Below are 20,385 nucleotides of genomic sequence, written 5' to 3'. Positions count from 1 at the left end.
CTTAGGACGCTTCCAGGCTTGTCCTGTTGGCTGTTGAGTGTTGGGGTAGTCTATACGCTCTCTTTCGTTGTCTCATTTGCTTGTCCGGCCGAGTGTTTATTTTAGCCCGTGTCACTGTGTACACCAATCACTGCTGCATTTTTTTTTTACCCTATTTAATTTAATCCTCAATACTAAATAATATTTTGGAGAAAATATACTTTACCCCTACGCTTCTTTTGATTCAGCTTCTTATATTTAAAAATAGACAATGTATCCCATAAAGTTTTCTTTTTTCTGCAATGTAGCCATTTTGTTTGTAAATTCTATCTTTTTTGACGGTTTGGAGGTCATGAGCGTCTCACGTGGCCTTTAAGCACCAAAATTGCCAAAATTAGCCCTATGATATTTCAAAATTACCCAAAATGTCCCATTTTTTTTTCAAACTAAAAAAAAAAAAAAAAAAAAAAAAAATTCTAACCCCTTGGCCCAAATGGAGGTGGTCGAGCCACCCCCATTTGGGCCAAGGGGGTTGCCAGCACCCCCTTGGTCCTTGACCTCTAAACTGTAATTCACTGCAATTTCTCACAAATTTTTGAGTTTTCCCATGTGTCAAAATTGATCGTTATTTGGGATTAAAAAGGTTAGAACATGCCCTCTACATGCATTTGAGCTACCCAATTGTTCTCACTTACAACAAATATAACACATTTGTTCAAATTAGTAAATGCGTGGTCACCCCTACTTATTTAGGTGCCTCAAGAGTTAAGAGGGATTATAGAGCTGTTTGGCCACCCTCATCTACTTAGTGGGGAGGTAGGATGGTCACCCTATCTATTTAGTGAAAAGGTCATGCGGCCACCTCCCACATGTTTGGAGGTGGAAGCTGCATAGCCACTCCTTACTTATTCAAAGGCGGTGATATCATAATCACCATCATTTATTCAAAAGAGTAATTGTGTGAGCAACTCTCACCTGTTCAGAGAGAGTGATTACATGACAATCCCTATATATTTAGAAGAATACTTACATATGTTGCCTTCGTCATTTTTTAGGACAATTTGATCATTTATATTAACATGCAAAACACACTCTAATACTTTCCACCCAAATTGATGGCCAATTTTAACATAGTGGGCAGCTCGAAATATTATGGTATAGTTTATAGGTTCGAGTTATAGATTTGAAGTCAACTTAAGAATGATGAGGTAATTTTAGAGGCAAAATTATAATTTAACTTTTTATTTTTTTTTTAATCAATTGCAAAGAGTAAATGGATGCCAAAAAAAAAAATCCTCCAACTCTCAAGACAGCCTTGAGTTCTTCCAAAATCCTTTATTTAAAGATGTGAGATTTGAATAGAAAGTTACCATACAAGACATAAAGAAGTTCAAAAAAGGTTCATTTCCTCTTTATTTTTCTCAGAGTCATGCTATTGCTATAGCCTATACATCATCCCTTGATCTTTCACCTATTCTTCTACTTTTTAAAATTACTATTAGATCTTCAGAATCTATGTATGAAACTCTACAAATCCAATGGTAATTTTGAAAAATAAAAAGATGGAAAAAAGACCATGAGAGAAAATAAATCATTTTATCTTTTTCTCTATAGTTACTTTAACACAATTTTTCACTCGTACCATTATCCCAATAGTGAGATTCATTTTTTCTTTTCTTTTTCTTTGTGCAACAAAACAAAAGGAATTTGTTGACATATAAGGCCTAAGAGGTAACTTGGTAAACAATTAGTAAAAATCCATAAATATGTCACTGCAAAATCTTTGTCTGAAAATGGCAATTCCCCACTCCACAGGAACAAAGTGATTTTTTCCTCAAATCATTCAGAACCCACGTCAACCCCTCTTTGCTTCAAGTAACCCTTGGCCTCAATGACGTCCTACAAAAGAAACAAGACAATTACGACTCTGCAAAGCATGACAAGAAGTATGATCTTGATTTAAGGATATAAAAAATAAACATATGATGGTTAATCATAATGGAGATAATAATAGGGGGAAACTTCAATTACTCCCATGGTTGTCACCCATCTTGCAATGTCCTCCCTAATGTTTAAAACCTTTCAATTTAGTATATCTAACCTTTAATTTTTTTTAAAAAAAAATTTCAATGTCCTCCCATCCTAACAATTTTCAAAATACCTTTTTTTTTTGTTTTTTTTTTAAGAAAAAATATATATATATATTTTTTTTGCAAAGATTGAGGCATGGGTATATTTTCAAATACCGTTAAATTTGGACCAACGCCTAAATCTTTGCAAATTTTTTTTTTTCCTAAAACAAATGAGGGTATTTTGGAAAAAGTTAACGGACAAGTTAACGAAAATGTGAGATTGCAAACAATCGTAAGATTGATACACTAAATTGAGAGAAATTGATCTCTTTTTTTTTTTTTTTTTGATAAGAAAAAGAAAGTAAAAAATATTTCTTAAGAGAAATTGATCTTTAGGAGGAAGATTGCAAAAGTGATGATAATTCAGGGAGTTAAAGTGAAATTTTCCTTAAAAGTTAAAAAGAACAAGGGTATTCACCGAAATCAGACACAGATAGATAGAGACACCTACCAAAATGCACCATACATGATATGGCAATGTTAAGTCACCGAGAAAAAAAGGAAAAATACCTGCTGCAAAAGCAATGCTTCTTGAGGACAAGTTGGAAACCGCATCAGACCAACTCCAACCATTAATAGGCCATAGCATCCAAGACACATGATAAAATAGATAGGTAGCTGGGAAGAAGATGGAAACAGGGCACTTTGAGCATTGTCTACATTGGAGAAATAATATTAAACAGATTAATAGACAAACTTCTGAAATTAACTCACTAACAAAGTATGGCTACTTGGAACCATAGATGTCTTCAAGAGGCCAAACCATAAGGCAGAGATGCCAACCAGCAATGTCATAATCTTCACAATGTGCTTCATTGATCTATGATAAAGCTGAGGCCTGAAAACAACACAAAATACTATCAGAGCAAAAACATATAGTTGTGGCAACAGCTCTGATGGTTAAGAGCAGATATTGCTTGACAAGAAATACCTAAGACAAGTATTCAACAGCTATTACCATTCCTTTTTTCTCATTTTTTTTTATCCCTTGAGGAACTTATATATGTTTGTTAAAGAACTTTAATATCCACACACCACCATTCTTGATTAAAACACGTGTATGCTCCAGATTTTAGAATAAACCTATCTGCATAGTTAATCTTGCACTAAACTATAGCTTACATGTATAGTAAAGCATGCACTGATGCATGACCTGAAAATATTTTTTAAGCAAAAGAAAACTGAATTTTTTTATTAAAAAAACCGGGGTATCCGGAAAAATTCTATCACATGCTGCCATCAGAAGGGATGGATCATAGAAATTATTTCATTGTCCCAGACAAACGTGAAAGTGATAATGGAACTCAAAGCCCTTGCGCAATGTCCCAACATCATCTGGCAGTTTCAAGTGGAATCACCCATTCCTCTAATCTAAGCCGCCCAATCAATGCAATTGGTAAATAAAGTATATAGCAATAACTCAAACACACAATACTATAACATTTTGCAAGTTCTTCCATCATGAATTTTCAACATGTTATGTTAAGCATGAAAACATTCCTTCTTTTCTCTTTTCTTTTTTTTTTTTTTTTTTTTTTAATTCTCTTGAGGAACTTATATATGTTTGTTAAAACAATTTTAATATCTAGACAGCACCATTCTTTACTAAAACACGCGTATGCTCCATATTTTAGAATAACCTATCTGCATAGTTAAACTTGCGGTAAACTATAGCTTACATGTATAGTAAAGCATGCATGGATGCATGACCTGAAAATATTTATTAAGCAACACAACACTAAAAAAGTCTACCACATGCTGCCATCAGTAGGGATGGATCATAGAAATTATTTCATTGTCCCAGACTAACGTGAGAGTGATAAAGGAACTCAAAGCCCTTGCGCAATGTCCCAACATCATCTGGCAGTTTCAAGTGGAATCACCCATTCCTTCAATCTAAGCTGCTTAATCAATGCAATTGGTAAATAAAGTACATAGCAATAACTCAAACACAGCACCATACCAGTTTGCAAGTTCTTCCATCATGAATTTTCAACATGTTAAGTTAAGCACGGAAAACATTCGAGTGATGCAAGTGAAAGTGACGATTACGTAAAATGAAATTCAAGAAATTCGTAAGAACCTGAAGGACCCAGAGATAGAAGATGATGTTCTGGTCATACAGAGGTCATCAAATTTTGAGTATGACCTATTTAAAACCCTATTCCATAAAAACAAAAATGGGGTTTGTCAAAATTAGAAAACCAATTCAATCAGATTGTTTTTTTCTGCATTCAACAGAGAAAAAACATTTTCTTCTGTTCTTCTGGCCACGAAAGAAACACCTTACTCACCAGCTTAGTTCCTTATTTGGGAAAATGAAATATGAACAGAAACAAACTCACTTATGTGGAACCAAATAACTGAGCTTGTAGACTAATTCTTCTATCCTTTTACTTCCCTATTTTTTTTCTCAGCAACCAAATAGAGGCTACTCGAAGCAGACAAATCAAACCTACTCTAAGAAAACCATACAAAGAAACATCAACAAACTCATAAGACACAACAATGATGGCTCTGCAGATTGTCAAACTCCAGAGATCTTAAAACAGGTCAAATCCAAAAATTAAACACAAATCCCTTGGATTTGCAGAAAACCAGTTTTTTTCCTCAAATTTTCAAAACCAACAGTTTTCTCACCAACCAAATACAGAGATAGATAGATACATAGAGAGAAAATTGAAACGCAATCATGGGAACATAATGAAAGAGAAAAGTGTTGTGACCTTATAGCACTGCCAACAAAATGAAACTTCATTAGTGTTTCTTGGGTTTATATGCATTGCAGGGAGGAAACCTAGCGAAAACCCTCTTCCATGAAAACAAATCAAAGGGGGGAGAGGTTTCAAAAGGCTGATTTTTTTTTTTTTTTTTTTTGCAGGGGGAGGGGGTTAGTCGATTTTGACGCAATCGTTAAGAGTAATGCTACTCTTCACACCGGTGATGTTGGCCAAGCCACATCACCCACACTATTTAAAAAAAAAAAAAAAATTGTAACCCTGTGCATTTTTGAAAACAACACCTGCGTCAAAATCGACTACGCCAAAAAAAAAAAAAAACTTCAGCTTTCTGAAACCACTCCCCCTATTTTTCCCCCAAAATCCCCCCGCCCATCGTCAGCTCCACCACCGCTGACCTTCCCCACTGTGAGATGACCAGCTCCACCACTGCTGGGAAGGCTGCTGCTTGTTCCGCAAGCCTCATCGACAGTGGGAACCCCTTCACAACATACTTTACACGCGCTACCGCTTCCAATGCGAATGTATCAGCTCGGCATCGTCGGCAGCGCAAAGGACAAGGCCGGCATGCAGATGGCCAGGGCTTCACCTTGAGTGTCTCAGAGTAGCTGCACTGGAACTCGAAGGGCGAGCCAGAGAGGAGGTATTCATTTTTTGGATTGTTACAAATCTCAAATTTGGATTTTTCACACTACTTTTAAGTCCATTTCTATACTTTTGATTTGTTCAAATGATTCTTTAAACAATTATTTTGTAACAAATACATCTTAATAATCTTGTATTTGACATTTTCTTCTTTGTGAATGCACATTCTAAAGAATGTAAGAATGAATTATATAGACTGTGAATGGTATTTCTATATTATATGGCTGCAACCAAATGGAATTGTTGGACATGCAGGTAAAGTTCTAGATACATTTTCTGCTGAACTAGTGGGGTACATTCCTGAAATCATATATGCCATCTATGCGTTAGAAACTTGCTCTTTCATGTCATAGTCTGTTTAATTTAATCTAAGATGAGAGACTTGTTTATTTTTAGTTTACAATAATTTAACTCAGAATATGCGAAACACTAATTACTGCTTAAGTTGGGAATGAGAGCACAGGGATATGGGCATACTATCTAAATTATTTGTAAATATGAATTTATAAATTAGTGACGATAAATTCTACAAAACAAAGACGGCATATCTGGCATAACCTCAATTCATCAAGTCGGCCTCTAATGTAAACAGCCTTATAAAAACTGAAATACAAAATACAAAACTGAAATCTCAACAACAAATCAAAATCCACTTCAAACAAATCAAATTACAAGCAGATCCACAGAAAAGTCAACATCAAGCCAAGCGTGCCAAACATACAAGCAGATCCACAGAACAAACTCTGAAAATATTAAAAAGAAGAAACTAGCAGAGGAAGATTACCTGAGATCAACGACAACACAAGCCCGGGTCTGAGAGAGAGAGAGAGAGAGAGAGAGAGAGAGAGCTATAGGAATCGAGGGTAACTTGTAGCTCGAGAGCTCAGAGTCGGGGCTTGGGCGGAACGAGCGTGGCCTCGCCGGTGGTTGTGGTGGAGGCTCGTCGCACGGAGGAGCTAAACGAGCACGAGCGGCGGCCAATCGAGTCAGCTTTCCGACGGTAGTGGAATTTTGGGGGGAAAATTGAGGGAGGGTTTGAAGAATGAAGTTTGGGGGTGTTGGTTTTGACGAAGACGCCTCTTCGTCGATTTTTAATTTTTAATTTTTTTTTTTAAATATAGATGTCATCTTTTTTCCTCATAGTATTTTACGATCTTATATGAGCCCTTCATAAAAAAAACTAAATTTAATGGTTAATTTATTAAATTTATAAGAGAATATGTGATAAAATGAGCAAAATATTAATACTAATCAAAATGAAAAAGTGGACATGCCACATCACGATGATGCTAGATAGGGGTGGGTAAATTAAGTGATTAACTATTTTTTCTTTTTTGAGAAAAATCGATCAAAGCTTTATTACTAGGACTCAGGAAAACCATACAGTCAGAGTGGACAAAACACTCTAAGAAAGAAGAGCCCGAAGCTCTAAGGTTATAATGTCATAAATACAAGTTGGAATTTCCTCAATCCAATTCTGCTCAATCAAGGATGACGTTGCTTCTTTTGCTAATCCATGAGCAGCTTGGTTGGCATCTCTCTTCAAATGACAAATCTGCCAATTTCTAAGAGAATTCAAAACTAACTTGATGTCCTCCAGAATCTGTCCAAAAGGCCTCCATCTAGCCTCTAAATCCCCAATAGCTTTCACTACATTTAAGGAATCCCCTTCAAGAATAATATCATGGAAGCCCATCTCACAGCAAAATTCTGCAGCCCAAAGAGCCCCCCAAGCTTCGCCAGTAGTAGGTTCTTGGAGCAACTGGACCGGTTCATATTTTGCTGCATTAACCATTCCATCGTGGTCCCTCGCAATGACGCCATCCTCCATCCTTTTATGCTTAGAATCAAATGAGACATCCCAATTAGCTTTGAACTTTCCTTCAGGAGGTGGTACCCATTGCTCTTTGTTTTCGCAAGCCCCATCCGGATGACTCCCTTGCTGGCCCAATGAGTCCTTGAATTGAAGTAGGAGATTCTCACCTTCTTGGACCAACTTTGTTGGATGCAAAAAATCGCCACCATGGACCATAGAGTTTCTTCTAGCCCATATCTTTTTTGACAAATAGTTAAGTGATTAACTATTTATTGCCTACTGATTGCTTACTAACCGCACACTGAACTGTAACCGAACAACAATCGACTTTCCGCGGCCAATAGGTGGAATAAAAATATTGTTTTGACATTAATTCGGTTCAATAGGTGGTATATATATATATATATATATATTGTCGATTAATTGACAACTAATTGATTTAACCGATTTTTCAAAATGAATTTTGAATTTTATCTAGTAATTTTCCTTATTCTGTTTATCTGAATAATGTTATGAATTATTTTTTTATCCTCCTAAAATTGATGTGGTTTTTAAAATTACCATTAAATTTTATATGAATTATACTTGAATTTTGATCAAATGATGATTTTGAAAGCCATATCAACTTTAGGAAGATAAAAATATGATTCCTAACATTGCTCTTGTTTATGCAATTAATTTGTTGTTGTCATTTTGGTCATTGTTCCATAAATTTACATTTTAAAAAAAAATTATAAAACATATTATTTATTGATTTTGTAATTACAAGGAAATTGATAAATCTTAACATAAAATCTTATAACCAACAATTAATAGACCATTTATTAACCGATTAACCGAAAAAGTCGAAATTTTTGTATGAAGTCGGTTGATTAATCAACTTTTACGAATAGTAGGCAAAAATGCTCCAGCGACACTGACCTAATCAATACTCATCCTTAGTGGGATCGGGATCCTCAGCAATAGCTGGGAATTGCCCAATAAAAATGGCTGAAATCCTAGCCATTAAATTTCATCCAAAGGTCTATATGCTGTTACATGTTCTACTAATTAAAAAATAATAAAATATTATTTAATTTTTTTAAAATATATATATATATTTAATTTAAATAATATTTTATTATTTTTTAAATAGTAGAATAGGTCGCAGCGTATAAACCCTTGTATGAGATTAAGGGCCAGGATTTCAGTAACTTTTTTTGAGCAACTGATCCCGATCCCCCAAGCGGGCTAGCCCAGCATCTTACTCAATAGTCACAGTAAAACCACATACCAATTTTATTTTTTTATTTATTTTTTTCTAAACAAAACCACATACCAATTTGAAGTGACGGAGAGTTGGACGGGGAAGGCGACATGTACGTTACGGTGACGCTTACAACGACAATCGGGAACAGCAGTTATTTTTGGTGTTTTTCTTGACAAATCAAATGGTACGCCTTCTCCATCGCTGCGATATCCAGCTCTAGGTTTTGTGTTTTCTATCAATTGGTACCTTGGTCGGTTCTAGTGCTATTTATTGGTTAGTAGATTATGGCTGTTTACGAGAATGAAAGCAAGTGCACCAACTGTTTGATTAAATTTCTAAACGAAGCTTTTGAAAGCGAAATCAGGAACACCTTGTTTCTAAATACCAACCACTTTGCAATTGCCTTAAGCTGAATTTTGTCGCCGCCATTGACATTACACCTACGAAGATTGGTTTGCTCACCAATCCAACCACACTCACAGCCGGTGCCACTTTCGCAACCACTGCTAAGTTCTATGATTATCACGATTCACACTGCTAATGCCTCTAAACTGGCATTTCACCACCAGTGCCACTCTGCCGTCGCTTCCGATATTATTAACACCATAACCAGCAAGGACCCATTGTTACATTACCTTAACCGCTATTGCATCCACCGTATCCACTTTCCCACCATCAAAATTATTGCCTCTGCTGCATTCACTACTATGGTTTGCACTGGCAGGTCATTGTTATTAGTAGATCCGCCAACATCATCCCTGCAATCATTTTTTGATACCATTTAGCTACTGCTGCCACCATTGCCATCATCTTCACTGCAATCGTTGCCACCCATCCCCGTCTATTGTCTCAATGCTACTGTGAATTATGGTATCAGGGGCTCCACCCCTTCTATTTTATTACAATCATTCTCATTTTATAACCACTCTACCTCTAGCATACAATTTTTTTTTTTTTTTTTTTTTGGAAGTTACGAAATTCATGCATGAAATTCCAAATAGTATGAGAACGAGAAAATTTACACAATTGACATCTCAAATGATGCCTACTAAGTCCTAAGACTACACAGTTCTTGAGATTTCGGATTTCAAGGAAAAGGAAAAGCCCGAATTGACTTGAAGGTGAAAGACTGATGGCTTTTTGTGTCTTAAGAAATCGGCTGACACAGACTTTTTGAAAGTGCTACTTGGAAGATAGAAAGTAGGGGGCATTATTATCACATGCACAAGACACGCATTTTTTAAGGGTTTGTACTCTCTCTCTTTTTTTTTTTTTTTTTTAAAAAATATTTAAATATTTACAGGAACAAACTGAACAAACTAGATGCAGAGAGCTGGCGAAATCGTCTACATTTTACCGCACAGTGTACTCTGAGGTGACTTCATCATAGGCCATTACTACTGCCATTCATTCTTTTGTGCATTCAGTTTTATTTACTATTCAAGACTGAAGCATCATGTTCTGGTATAACAGTACTTCCATCTAGTCTAGCATTATGAAATTATGCCCATTGTCTTCCTGTGCCTATTTTTTTTACTTTGGGTACCATGTTTCCATGATCATAGAATGTACTAATATTAATCATCTAGTCGAGGTATATGTTGAAAAGTAAAAAAAGGAAATTATGATGTAATTGTCGTTTCATCCTAAGATCCTCCATCCTTGGTTAAAATGAATTTCTTTTATGGATTTATATTTTATTGTTTTGATTCAATACCATCCCTTAAGTCTATTACGAAATATAGGGGTTCATCTTGATGAACGTTCTTCACAATCCAAGAAGAAATTAAGTCTCTGAAAACTCCCACTAATCATATATGAATGTTAAAAGAGTAATTATAAGATGAACCGAAAGTTTAGATTCCCAAAAGGAATGATCTGCCTTTTTGGTCTAGAGCTGTGTTGGTTTATGGGGAATAGGACAGCCATATGCGTTAGTTCGCCTTTAATATTCTGTTTCATCAATAGCCATTTTCCTACATAAGATATTTCTTATTGTTTTATTTCCCTTTACTACTAACAAAGCCCAGGACTGATCAGAACCCGAATCTTCTTTTGAAATGGAGCATTCCAGATGTTTAGTAATGAACATTTGTATTTTTCTTATTCCATACCAGCATCAATTAATAAAACAACGTTCAATTATAAACTTGTACTCTCCATAATATGCAGTAGAAATCTGGAACCTTGAGTACTTCATGAACAATCATGGTAGAGTGCATTGAGTTTATTATTTTGAGTAAAGACATATATCTTTTAGGATCTTTGTTCTGATTATTGCATATACAGATAGAAGAGGTTGGATGGGAGCATCTGGTGAGATTGGGCGAAGATCTGACATTTCTTAGCTTTCGAATCTTGTAAGAGAAGATGTTCTTGCTTGCATTATTCATCCAATTAAAATTATTTTCCCTTTGGAAAAAATGGTCAAGGTTTTCTTTTGCCTTCTCTTTTACATTAACAGGCTTATATCCCACCCCCTCTGTGCCCCTCCAAATTCGTATATACTTTGTGTTTACAGCAGCAAAATGGAAAGGAGGGGGGTGATGACCTTTTTTTATTTACTTTTTTTTCTTTTGGTTTTTTTTTTTTCTTTTCTTTGAGAATATAATTGGATTTTCATATGGCTTCTGATGGAAAAATGAACAGGAATGATCTATTTGAAATAGGACAAAACCTATGGAGTAAATTACAAAAATTTAAAAACTTAAAGAGCTATTTGATACTAACCTAAAACTCAAGATAGCAACTTGTTATTTCCCTAATCTTTGGTTTATTATGGCTGTGAAGTCTATTGAGGGGTTCCTCTGATGTTGCTTGAATAGCCTGCTATCTTGTCTAGTTGTGAATGTATATGGTTTTTTTTTTTTTTTTAGATGTGTTGTGAATGTCTATGTTTGTTATTACATGTCATGGTTTCTCAATTTCTTCACTTGTTCATATTTCTTATTCATGTAGTGGACTGAGCCTTTTTCTACATTTAATCGGCAGAGATGAGAAGGGCAGAATGCACTTTATGGAAATTCAATTGGATATAGCCTATCCCAAAAGTCCACCTTCTGTATCAGCGGTTGGTCTTCTTTAATCTCTTTGGTAATTGAAGTTTTTGCATTATAGGCTTTAATTATTCTTTGAGCTTCCTCCCTCAGGATGTACCATATATTTTTGACTTACAATGGTCAAAAAACTCAAGATTAAAGGATGTGGTGCAGCAGTTTGGAGAGGTATTTGTTGCAGGCTTTTTTAAGAAGTCACAAACTTTTCATTATTTGCTTGTAGTTACTGCTGTAGGACACGGTATATCTCTTTCTTTTGATCTTCTCACGAGTTCTTACATTCACTAAAGGATGCAACTACAATACTTTGTGCACAGCATCTGGAGGAGCTTCAGGAATTTTGGTCTATTTTGGATGATATTGATAGATCACTTTGGGTTGTTGACCCAAAAAATCCTTCTCGTTCAATGTCCGAGCGGCAAATCAATATAGGTGAGCCATTGGTTGATCATGCATGTGTTGACGAAGCATTTATCTTTTCTGTTTGTTGGTATTAAACTTAATAGTATATGTTTTTCAGGAAACGATTGCTTCATTGTGTTGTCTATAAATGCCAACAATCCTAGATCCTTACCAGAGTGAGATGTTATCCAATATTATATACCGGCAGTGCTGCTGCTAGTTTTATCTTTTCATTCAGCATTGAATAAGTTGTGTCAGGTGTCGTTTTATGGGTTCAGGTTCATTTGTGGATTCATTGAGAAAGATATGGCAGAGAAATAGCAGAAAATGGTAAACTCTCGATTTCTTCTATGGATCTTAATCAGCATTTTAAATCTGATATTTGTCATATAAAGGTAGCAAAACATTCAACATTCATGTAGTTATGAAAGGAATGGCATTTTTGGATGTGCAGGCTTGCTCACTTAGAATCTATAATACTCCTTTGCTTTTATTAGCAACAATCTGTTATGGCTAAGTATCTGTAGGGTTTCCTATTGATATATCAGGCTCAGCTTCGAAGGTGAATGGTGGTATACCTGTTCCCCCTCCCTCCCCCCCCTCTCTCTTCTCTCACCCACACACACAAAAGAAGAAAATGCAAAAGGACGTAGAATTGTGATAGGATCGTATTAATGATGTAATATTTTGTTTTTATTTTTTTTTATTTTTATGTATTAGAAAATGAAAAAGAGTCAATTTTATCTTTCTATCTTGTTTTGCCATATTTTATCTTGCAGTAGTTAGCTGTTGCTTGTATCTTGCCAGCATGTATTGCGAAAGTTCTTTGAATTAGTAGATACTTTTCCTTAATTTTTCTGAAAACTGTTCTCTTGATCAACAAGCATTAACCAGTGACATTCTTTATTTGTGTACTTTGATCATCTGTATAGGGCAAAGGACAAACCATACTTGGAAAATCTTACATGTCTTCTGGAGACTCAACTGCCAAGGCCTACTGATGGACAGAAGAATAACCAGCAAGTTGAATGTGGAATTTGTTATGCACAATATCTTCCTGTTGGTATTGCTATATACATTTTCTTAGATGTTTTCTGTCTTACTATGTATTTGTGCATACATCATTCACTTTTGCAATTTTATTGTAGATGATGAGCTGGGAACTAAGAGTGGAAGCGGAACTGACTATACTTGTGAGAATTCCACTTGCAGTAAGGCTTTCCATAGTGTTTGTCTTGGGGACTGGTTACGCTCAATAACCACAACAAGGCAGTACGTTGAGTTTTTAGTGCCCTTGTGTCTTTCCATTGGTTCGGCATTAATATAGCTTTAGCTCTCAGATACTAAAAGAGGTGTCCTTTTGTGTTGAGTTCTCCATTGTTCTCATTATTGCTTGATTCGTGATTTCTGTGCATGCTTCACTACAGGTCATTCAACGTTCTTTTTGGGAATTGTCCATACTGTTCAGAGCCAGTTGCTGTGAAAATCAAAGCCGCTAAAATGTAAATTCTGTGTCTTCAACAAGGTTATCTTTCTTCTCCAAATGGTGTAGTACAATGACCAAGACCAGAAAGTTGCTCTTGTTGCTGGTATCTTTCAACAAGGTTAAATCTTTCTTCTCCCACGGCAGCAACAAAACACTTTTTCAATTTATTCATTAACAATGTCCAGTATATCAATGTTACATTATGGTTGCATCCGATGTAAGCTTAGTTCTTACCCACCTGTACTATAATTTTTCTTAAACAGGTGAAGTGGCTTTTTTTTTTTTTTTTTTTGTTTCTGAGCAATACATGGGAAAGGGAAAACTAAGAGGACTTTTTTACTTCTGATACGGATGGAAGAGATCACTAGGGATAAGGAGGAAATATTTCCAAACACATGGCCCATTTAGCTATTTGTTGTGCTATAAAATTAGCACATCTTGAAACTTTACTAGCGGGAGTAATGCTACACATACACTCTTACTTTTACACTTGGCTTTTAAAATCACAGTTAGATTTAGAATGAATCATTATTAGATTTTGATTCAATAGTAATTTTAAAAGTCATATCAGAAAGTGAGAATAGGAGTGTGGGAGTGAGAGTGTGTGTATCATTACTTTTATTTGCCGACCAACTCAAAAATAAGAGTAATATATGTCGTTATTGATTTGTTATGTTGTGACCTAATCTTACCCATCAGCCCATTCTCTTGATTATACTTTACAGTGGAATGGGACCTGCCTAAGAGACGTAGCTTCTCTTAACTCATGCTTTATGATAGAGACTTTGGGCTCCGGTGATCATTTCTTTGGCTTGCAAACATCTTTTTACTGAGAAGTAGAACCGCACACGTTTTAGGTTTTCCCTCCATTGAAATTGGCGGAGCCACTCCCAATCAATGTTACTTTTTAGTTGAGTATATTGCTGGCCATTTCTTTAAATGTTATCTGCTCACTTTTATCATCGTACATGTAGACTTAATTTACCATTTTTTGTGTTTGGCTCTGTATATCCATGCATGTGAGCAGCTTTATATTGAAATCATCAGATAGAGCCGATCACATTGTCCCACCAAATTTACATTGGCAGCATCAAATCATATGTCACAAGAAAGATTTTTACTTTTGGGTTAACTGAAATAAAATCATTGGAGATTTCACCGGATGGTCCCCTTGTTTTGACAGCTTACGGCAAACCACTTGGGGTGTTGAGGTCCCTCGGTTTAATGCCTTCCTATCAAGCCGGTTCAGATTGTGGTCCCTATATCTATATTCAGACCAGGTTATATGGCCCTGTCCGTACGTACATTTAGAATAGTAGAGAACTATTTTGTTATCGTGTTTTTTTTGGTCCATAAAAAATCATCTGAAATTTTCCTTTTATTTTATTTTTTTCTTGTAAACTTAGTCCCTATATTTTTCGAAGTGTATCATTTTCATCTTTGCATATTTGTTATCTGAATGGATGGAAATTTTTTATTAGACAAATTTTACGTCCAAACTAGATAAGAATAATTTCTTCCAACTCAGTCTATTAAACTGACATGTGTCTAAAAGTGCATGTAATTATAATGTGAATTGTAAAAATGCACATGAAAATTACATGCATTTTGAACACATGTCAATTTAATAGATTGGGTCCTTGAAGCCAGCGAAGAACTCATCTCATTGCTGAGAGATCTCCATGATGTGAGTTTCTGTGAAAAAAATAAACGGTCGAGATTGTTTCCAATGAGAAAACAATTAGATTGAATCTCTTATTATCTTATAATTTTGACCGTCTGTTTTTCCAATAAAAAACTTTCAATAATTTTTTCACTGGCGTAGGCCTAGCTCGATTGACCACCGGCTTTTCCAGTTTTTTCTTTGGGTGGATTTCATACAAGCAATAAAACTTAAAAGAAGAAAAAGAAAAAGAAAATCCAATTATGATTAGAGAGACTTGTATCATTTTATGTAGAATTTACTTCATAAAATCTTTTTTTTCTGAGCATTATAAAATCCAATTGGTGTTGGATATGCTATGTATTGTGTTGAAAATGCGTAACAAGTACGATCTAATATAAATTCTATTGACCCCATTCACCAAGGCGATAAAGGGGGGCTGGTAGCCCTATATGGTGGTTCATGTTCTTTTATGAATCCTCTTGACCAAAAGATGACAATGCATATCAATCCTCACACAGTCACACGTGCACTTAACCACCCCGACCGTGACAACCCTTGACCTGGGACCCTATCTCTATGCTTTATGCTAGCTATAGAGCCCACTTGAGAGGTATAGGTTATGTTTGGTTAATTTATTTGGGTAGGTATTTTGTGTTTTTTGGTTTGAAAATAGTGTTTTAATAAAAATTGTTTTCTTTAAGTGAATTGTGGCGTTAAAGTTCACATTTAAGAACATATTTCCTATATATGGAGTATGATTGAGAAAACCTAAACGTATGTAGAGTAGACTCTTTACAAATAAAAATTCTTTTAAAAGAAGAGAATGGCTATGAGCCATGAAGACACCTTCATTGGATGAGAAAAGTGGTCACACGGCCACCTCCTCCCATTAGGGTGGCCACACGGCCAATTTAATCCTCTTTATTTTTTAGTTATTTTAAGCACAAAAAGGTAGGAAAAGAGTTTTATAAAAATTGCTATGTATTTTGAGAAGCGGAAAATTAAAACCGAATAAAAAAAACAATAATACATTAATATTAATTTTCAGGGACGACCATGGAAATCATATACCCACAATTCTTCAAATGATTAGGAAAAAGGAGAAAATAATAGAAAATAATAGGAACAAAAAGGTCAATTGTTAATTTTGTTTTTGGCCAAAATTGATAGGTCATGACTTTCTGCACAATTGGGTTATTACCTTTACCTTATTCTTTTTATTTTTTTTCTTCAAATAAAGAAATTCGTTACGCTCTTCTTCTTTCTTTGGCTTGTAGCCACATAATGGAATAAATGGACCACCTAATACATGGACCGATCGATCGTCCTTTTTCTTTGGTTCATCAATTGAAAGTAAGCAGATTTTTCTTGTGTTTGAAAACATGTACATATAAAGAACAAGAACATCCTTTTCACAGTTTTGCATAAACTTTATTGGCACGTACTGGGCCTACAGAATACAGACACGTATAGCCCACAGGAAGGATTTGACTTTTTTCTCCCTCCCCCGGAGCTTAAACTTAAGCTTCATCGACATGATATACACACGAGAATAACATATATCCCCCGCCCTTAATTTATACCATCCAAATTTGAATGACTCTTATCACACAACTAGTGTACAAGGACATGTACGCACACGTAAGTCCATATCATATGATCTGATTGGTTGCTCTGCAATTTAGATTCCGGCAGCACACTCCGGTGGGGTCACCGGATTCCTCGATTTGTCGGTGCAGTAATCGTAGATCATGTGGTTTATACGAACCCATCTGTACTTTCTGGCTTCCAGAGCACTGAGTACTTGATAGGCGGTTCCCTCCCACCAGTTGCTGGGGTTGGAGGCGCAGTTCGCCGGTCCCGGCACCGGGCATCCCTCGATGTCAAAGTCCTTGTAATAAGCATAGAAAGGTGCCTTGCTCCAATCAATCTTCTCCAGCCCGCCTCTCGTAGCCCAGTTGTCGGCTTCCCATAATGTGGAATAGACCCCCATGGACTGAAACTTGGGGAATGGGATTCCTCTAGCTTCGTTGTTCTTGTACACCCTAATGGGCACATCATCCACAGAGAAGCTGCACCAAAAGTACACCGACAATATTAACACTGTTTTAAAGGCTGATTTTCACCGACAGATTAATTCAATTATTACATGACAAATAATATTGTAGCATGACATATATATGTCGGTCATGCTTACGAAAGTGTAAAACTTACACAATTTGACGGTGGTTCCATAGAATTGTGTATGTGTGGAAGTCAGCAGCAGGATCAAACCAAAGGTTGACTCTTTGCTCCCTATCACCCTTCCCATGAGCGTAGATATTGGTCTGGACAGTGTACGGTTGCCCTGTCCGATTCCCCAAGAACTCAAAGTCCAGCTCGTCACGAATAGAGTCGGTGTTTGAATTCATCTGCCACACAAATTAATCAGAGCAGACAAAATAAATACCAAGAGGGAGAATTTTTTTTTTTTTTTAATAAATTCTAGTACTGTACATTTAACGTACATAAAAGGCAGTGACAGTTCCGGCGGAGTCTCCGGGAACCAGCTTAATCTTCATGCTGACACGCCCGAACAAATACTGCCTCTTGGAAGCAAACCCACATCCTGAAACGTAAAACAAACACAATTTTGTATTCAGATAATACTTTTTGTCATTTCTGAGTGCGTGATGATGATCATAGTCCAAATTAAGCCTTTTTATTTTTTAAAATACTATATACTAAAAACACATGTGACCCCACGAAAAGCTGTACCAGAATTTCGGTCAAGAACGAGTTGGATTGCCTTCCCGCCGTCGATCTGCCTGATATGGGAATCAGACCACGTGATTCGAAAGTCTTCCAGAAAAGTGGCGGGTCGGCCCGTGATGGGGAGAGCAAATGCAAGCACCAAAAGAGAAAGAGAAGCAATAGCGTTTGTCAAGGAAAGATATATGGCCATGGTTGCTTTAGACTTTAGAGAGAAAGATAAGAGGGAATATGATTTAGAAGAGGACTTGTGGGTAGCTTGTATATATAGTAGTGATATAGTAAGGGGAAGATAATCACGATAATTGATTAAGACTGCTGCATTAGATGGGAAGAAAGCAATATATTACAGCTTAGCTTTCCATACAGCTAATGGCAAGCCGTCATTAGGCCCTACCCAACTGTTTGTAGACTTGTAGTTTCTTTTGCGCCTCTTCTTTTATCATCTGCCTCATGATTTTCTTGTTCTCATTCTTCACTCTCTTCATTGTTAATATGCATTGAAAAAAAGTAATCTCCAATATCTAGCTTGCTATACTATTCTGTGGACGTCAAAAATTGCCTAACTCCTCCAAATTATTCCCATGACATTCTCGAAGGATTGGAAGAAGCTGGATTTGATTGTATTTTTGAGTGCACGCGTAGGATCATACCATATACTTTACTTGCACCTAACTCCAAGGCCCAGCTAGCCTGATAGCCCCTCTCTTCTTATCTGGGTGGCAATTCAATCAGGTTTAATTTAGACTTATTAATTCTAATTTACTAATTTCAAATTCGCGAATCATATAAAAAATTATCATAATAAAATATTGTGTAAAATGAATTAGATCTTTTTAACCTTAATATGCTAATTTTGTAATATAAATTTACAAACCGTCATGTTGAAAGATAAGGGCCGGCTAGCTAGCTAGGCTAACTATGTTTGATAGGCTCAATGAGTTGGTTGAGTTAACTAGGCCGTGTAGCCTGAAGTTAAAGCCATTCAATCAATTCGATATGGGGACAGCCAGGACAGGGTAGGTGGATTGAATCAAATGGCTACAAGCAGATACGTCCAATGTTAGACCCATTAGTGGGCCAGGTTTTACAGTCTGGGTTGAGGTTGGATTGATTAAGCCATCCTTCAACTTGTTAAACAGGATTTTAAGATAAACTTGTTTATGATAGTTGAAATTATGTTTTGTTTTTATCTAATATTGTTACTGTTGGTATAAATGGAGCCAAAAAAAAGTACTTATGGGGGGAGGCTATCTCAAAATAAATTTAACAAAGACTAATTCAATGGTTAATATGGACAATTATATCAGCATTGTATGAGATAATTGTGAGATAAAAATTCATGTTCTAACATTACTTTAATTTTCTTTTTCCTTTTTAACAGAAGTAAAACTTTTTAGACTTGGTAATTTGAACATGAAAAAACATTATAATTATATTTATCAGAATCTAAGCAAAGCAAGCAATTATATATTGATAAATATAATAAGTATAAAAATTTAAATTTTTAATCTCTCATTATGCAGAGTAAAATTATTCTTATACTAAACCATGGGTCCATGAGCTTCTCTTTCATTGGCAGCAAAAGGCAAGAAGATAAAAATAATTTAAAATATATATATAGTCTATTACTTTCCAAGATAGCAACTTTGTGATGCTTAGCCATATTATAGTTTGAATAAAGCAAAGCAAAACAAAACAAAACAAAAACAAATTAAGAAAAAAAACAAAGAAAACATATACCTCAAAAAAAAATTTTCTTCATATTTGGGGGTCGAACTTTTGTATTTTAGAAGAAAAAAAATCAGATATTATATTTTTGAGGAATTCAAGGTTTTTTTTTTTCTTTTCATATTTTATGGGAGATGATGGTTTTTTTTATGAATTTCTTCATTTTTTTTTTTTTTTGGGGAGGGCGGGGGAGGGAGTACTCATGCCCCACTAGCCCCCTCCCTCCGCCCCAAGTAGGAATTCCTATTCTTGTTGTATGCTTTATTTTAGTTAATATATTTTTTCGTATGTTAAAGTGGAGTTTCTTCTTTCTTCGTATGAGAAGGAAGTCGATCTCTATCATTTACCAAATGAAGTTTTTTCCATACCAAACATTGGATCACGAAATGTGAGGCCAAGATGCCACTATAGAATTCATAAAATACGTAATTAATTAAGCAAATTGTTGGTACGTACATGCAGTTGACCGCACGCTTTTAGTCCAATCAAAAAAATTTGCTTAAATAGAAACAAACAAGGGTAACTCATTAGAAGTACCCGCGAAAAACATTGTGATGCTTAAATGAGTTGATATTTGAGAAATAACCAAATAAAAAATAAAGTAGAGAGGGAAAAATGTGCATACTTTAGAATATAGACCATCATCTTCATTTATATGATTATTATTATTATTATTATTTTTTACATATCCGTACAAGAGGGGAATGAAAAATTCGAACTAATGACTTCTGCTT

At 35.5% G+C, this 20,385-nt stretch overlaps 3 protein-coding genes across 9 annotated transcripts; 1 reads left to right on the top strand and 2 right to left on the bottom strand.

Annotated features, from left to right (window-relative positions):
* Nucleotides 1-1,672: 1,672 nt before the first annotated feature.
* On the bottom strand, nt 1,673-6,588 carry LOC132172509 (dolichol-phosphate mannose synthase subunit 3-like). 3 transcript variants are annotated; one of them, XM_059584024.1, is made up of 5 exons: nt 6,279-6,588; nt 4,195-4,272; nt 2,826-2,949; nt 2,622-2,729; nt 1,673-1,878 (listed from the first exon to the last, which is right to left on the bottom strand). In XM_059584024.1, exons 2-5 carry the CDS (start codon nt 4,230-4,232, stop codon nt 1,819-1,821), a joined length of 330 nt encoding a protein of 109 aa, XP_059440007.1. In that variant the 5' UTR covers nt 4,233-4,272; nt 6,279-6,588; the 3' UTR covers nt 1,673-1,818. The 3 variants fall into 3 exon arrangements, with proteins under 3 accessions (XP_059440007.1, XP_059440005.1, XP_059440006.1); XM_059584022.1 differs by lacking the exon at nt 4,195-4,272 and adding an exon at nt 3,864-4,012 and having other exon boundaries at nt 6,279-6,368; XM_059584023.1 differs by lacking the exon at nt 4,195-4,272 and having other exon boundaries at nt 6,279-6,363.
* Nucleotides 6,589-8,519: 1,931 nt separating this feature from the next.
* On the top strand, nt 8,520-13,793 carry LOC132170960 (uncharacterized). Of its 5 annotated transcripts, none has more exons than XM_059582127.1 (11): nt 8,520-8,743; nt 9,863-9,934; nt 10,849-10,919; nt 11,518-11,629; nt 11,709-11,783; nt 11,906-12,047; nt 12,136-12,193; nt 12,276-12,347; nt 12,950-13,076; nt 13,166-13,289; nt 13,445-13,536. In XM_059582127.1, exons 1-10 carry the CDS (start codon nt 8,741-8,743, stop codon nt 13,274-13,276), a joined length of 843 nt encoding a protein of 280 aa, XP_059438110.1. In that variant the 5' UTR covers nt 8,520-8,740; the 3' UTR covers nt 13,277-13,289; nt 13,445-13,536. The 5 variants fall into 5 exon arrangements, with proteins under 5 accessions (XP_059438110.1, XP_059438106.1, XP_059438108.1 ...); XM_059582123.1 differs by having other exon boundaries at nt 8,523-8,743; nt 12,950-13,080; nt 13,445-13,793; XM_059582125.1 differs by having other exon boundaries at nt 8,524-8,743; nt 11,551-11,629; nt 12,950-13,080; nt 13,445-13,793.
* Nucleotides 13,794-16,560: 2,767 nt separating this feature from the next.
* On the bottom strand, nt 16,561-18,170 carry LOC132171958 (probable xyloglucan endotransglucosylase/hydrolase protein 7). The gene is made up of 4 exons (XM_059583378.1): nt 17,927-18,170; nt 17,677-17,777; nt 17,384-17,580; nt 16,561-17,241 (listed from the first exon to the last, which is right to left on the bottom strand). The coding sequence occupies exons 1-4, from the start codon at nt 18,111-18,113 to the stop codon at nt 16,851-16,853; spliced, it is 876 nt and encodes a 291-aa protein (XP_059439361.1). The 5' UTR covers nt 18,114-18,170; the 3' UTR covers nt 16,561-16,850.
* Between the last annotated feature and the right edge of the window lie 2,215 nt (nt 18,171-20,385).

The sequence above is a fragment of the Corylus avellana genome, chromosome ca2 (genome assembly GCF_901000735.1).
Source record: "Corylus avellana chromosome ca2, CavTom2PMs-1.0".
Classification (NCBI taxonomy): domain Eukaryota; kingdom Viridiplantae; phylum Streptophyta; class Magnoliopsida; order Fagales; family Betulaceae; genus Corylus; species Corylus avellana.
The sequence above is the reverse complement of the archived record's forward strand: the minus strand, read 5'-3'. Positions and strand labels throughout refer to the sequence as shown.

Bases quoted from the DNA above. Each gene is read 5' to 3' on its own strand.
- LOC132172509 (XM_059584024.1), bottom strand. From the start codon at position 4,232: ATGACCAGAACATCATCTTCTATCTCTGGGTCCTTCAG. The intron at 2,950-4,194 runs GTTCTTACGAAT...TGTTGTTTTCAG, and splicing joins TCTATCTCTGGGTCCTTCAG to GCCTCAGCTTTATCATAGAT. The intron at 2,730-2,825 runs GTGAGTTAATTT...TCTTCTTCCCAG, and splicing joins CAAGTAGCCATACTTTGTTA to CTACCTATCTATTTTATCAT.
- LOC132170960 (XM_059582123.1), top strand. The intron at 11,784-11,905 runs GTATTTGTTGCA...CATTCACTAAAG, and splicing joins TGGTGCAGCAGTTTGGAGAG to GATGCAACTACAATACTTTG. The intron at 13,081-13,165 runs GTATTGCTATAT...ATTTTATTGTAG, and splicing joins TGCACAATATCTTCCTGTTG to ATGATGAGCTGGGAACTAAG.
- LOC132171958 (XM_059583378.1), bottom strand. From the start codon at position 18,113: ATGGCCATATATCTTTCCTTGACAAACGCTATTGCTTCTCTTTCTCTT. The intron at 17,778-17,926 runs GTACAGCTTTTC...TTTACGTTTCAG, and splicing joins CGTTCTTGACCGAAATTCTG to GATGTGGGTTTGCTTCCAAG. The intron at 17,581-17,676 runs GTACGTTAAATG...TTTGTGTGGCAG, and splicing joins GAACTGTCACTGCCTTTTAT to ATGAATTCAAACACCGACTC.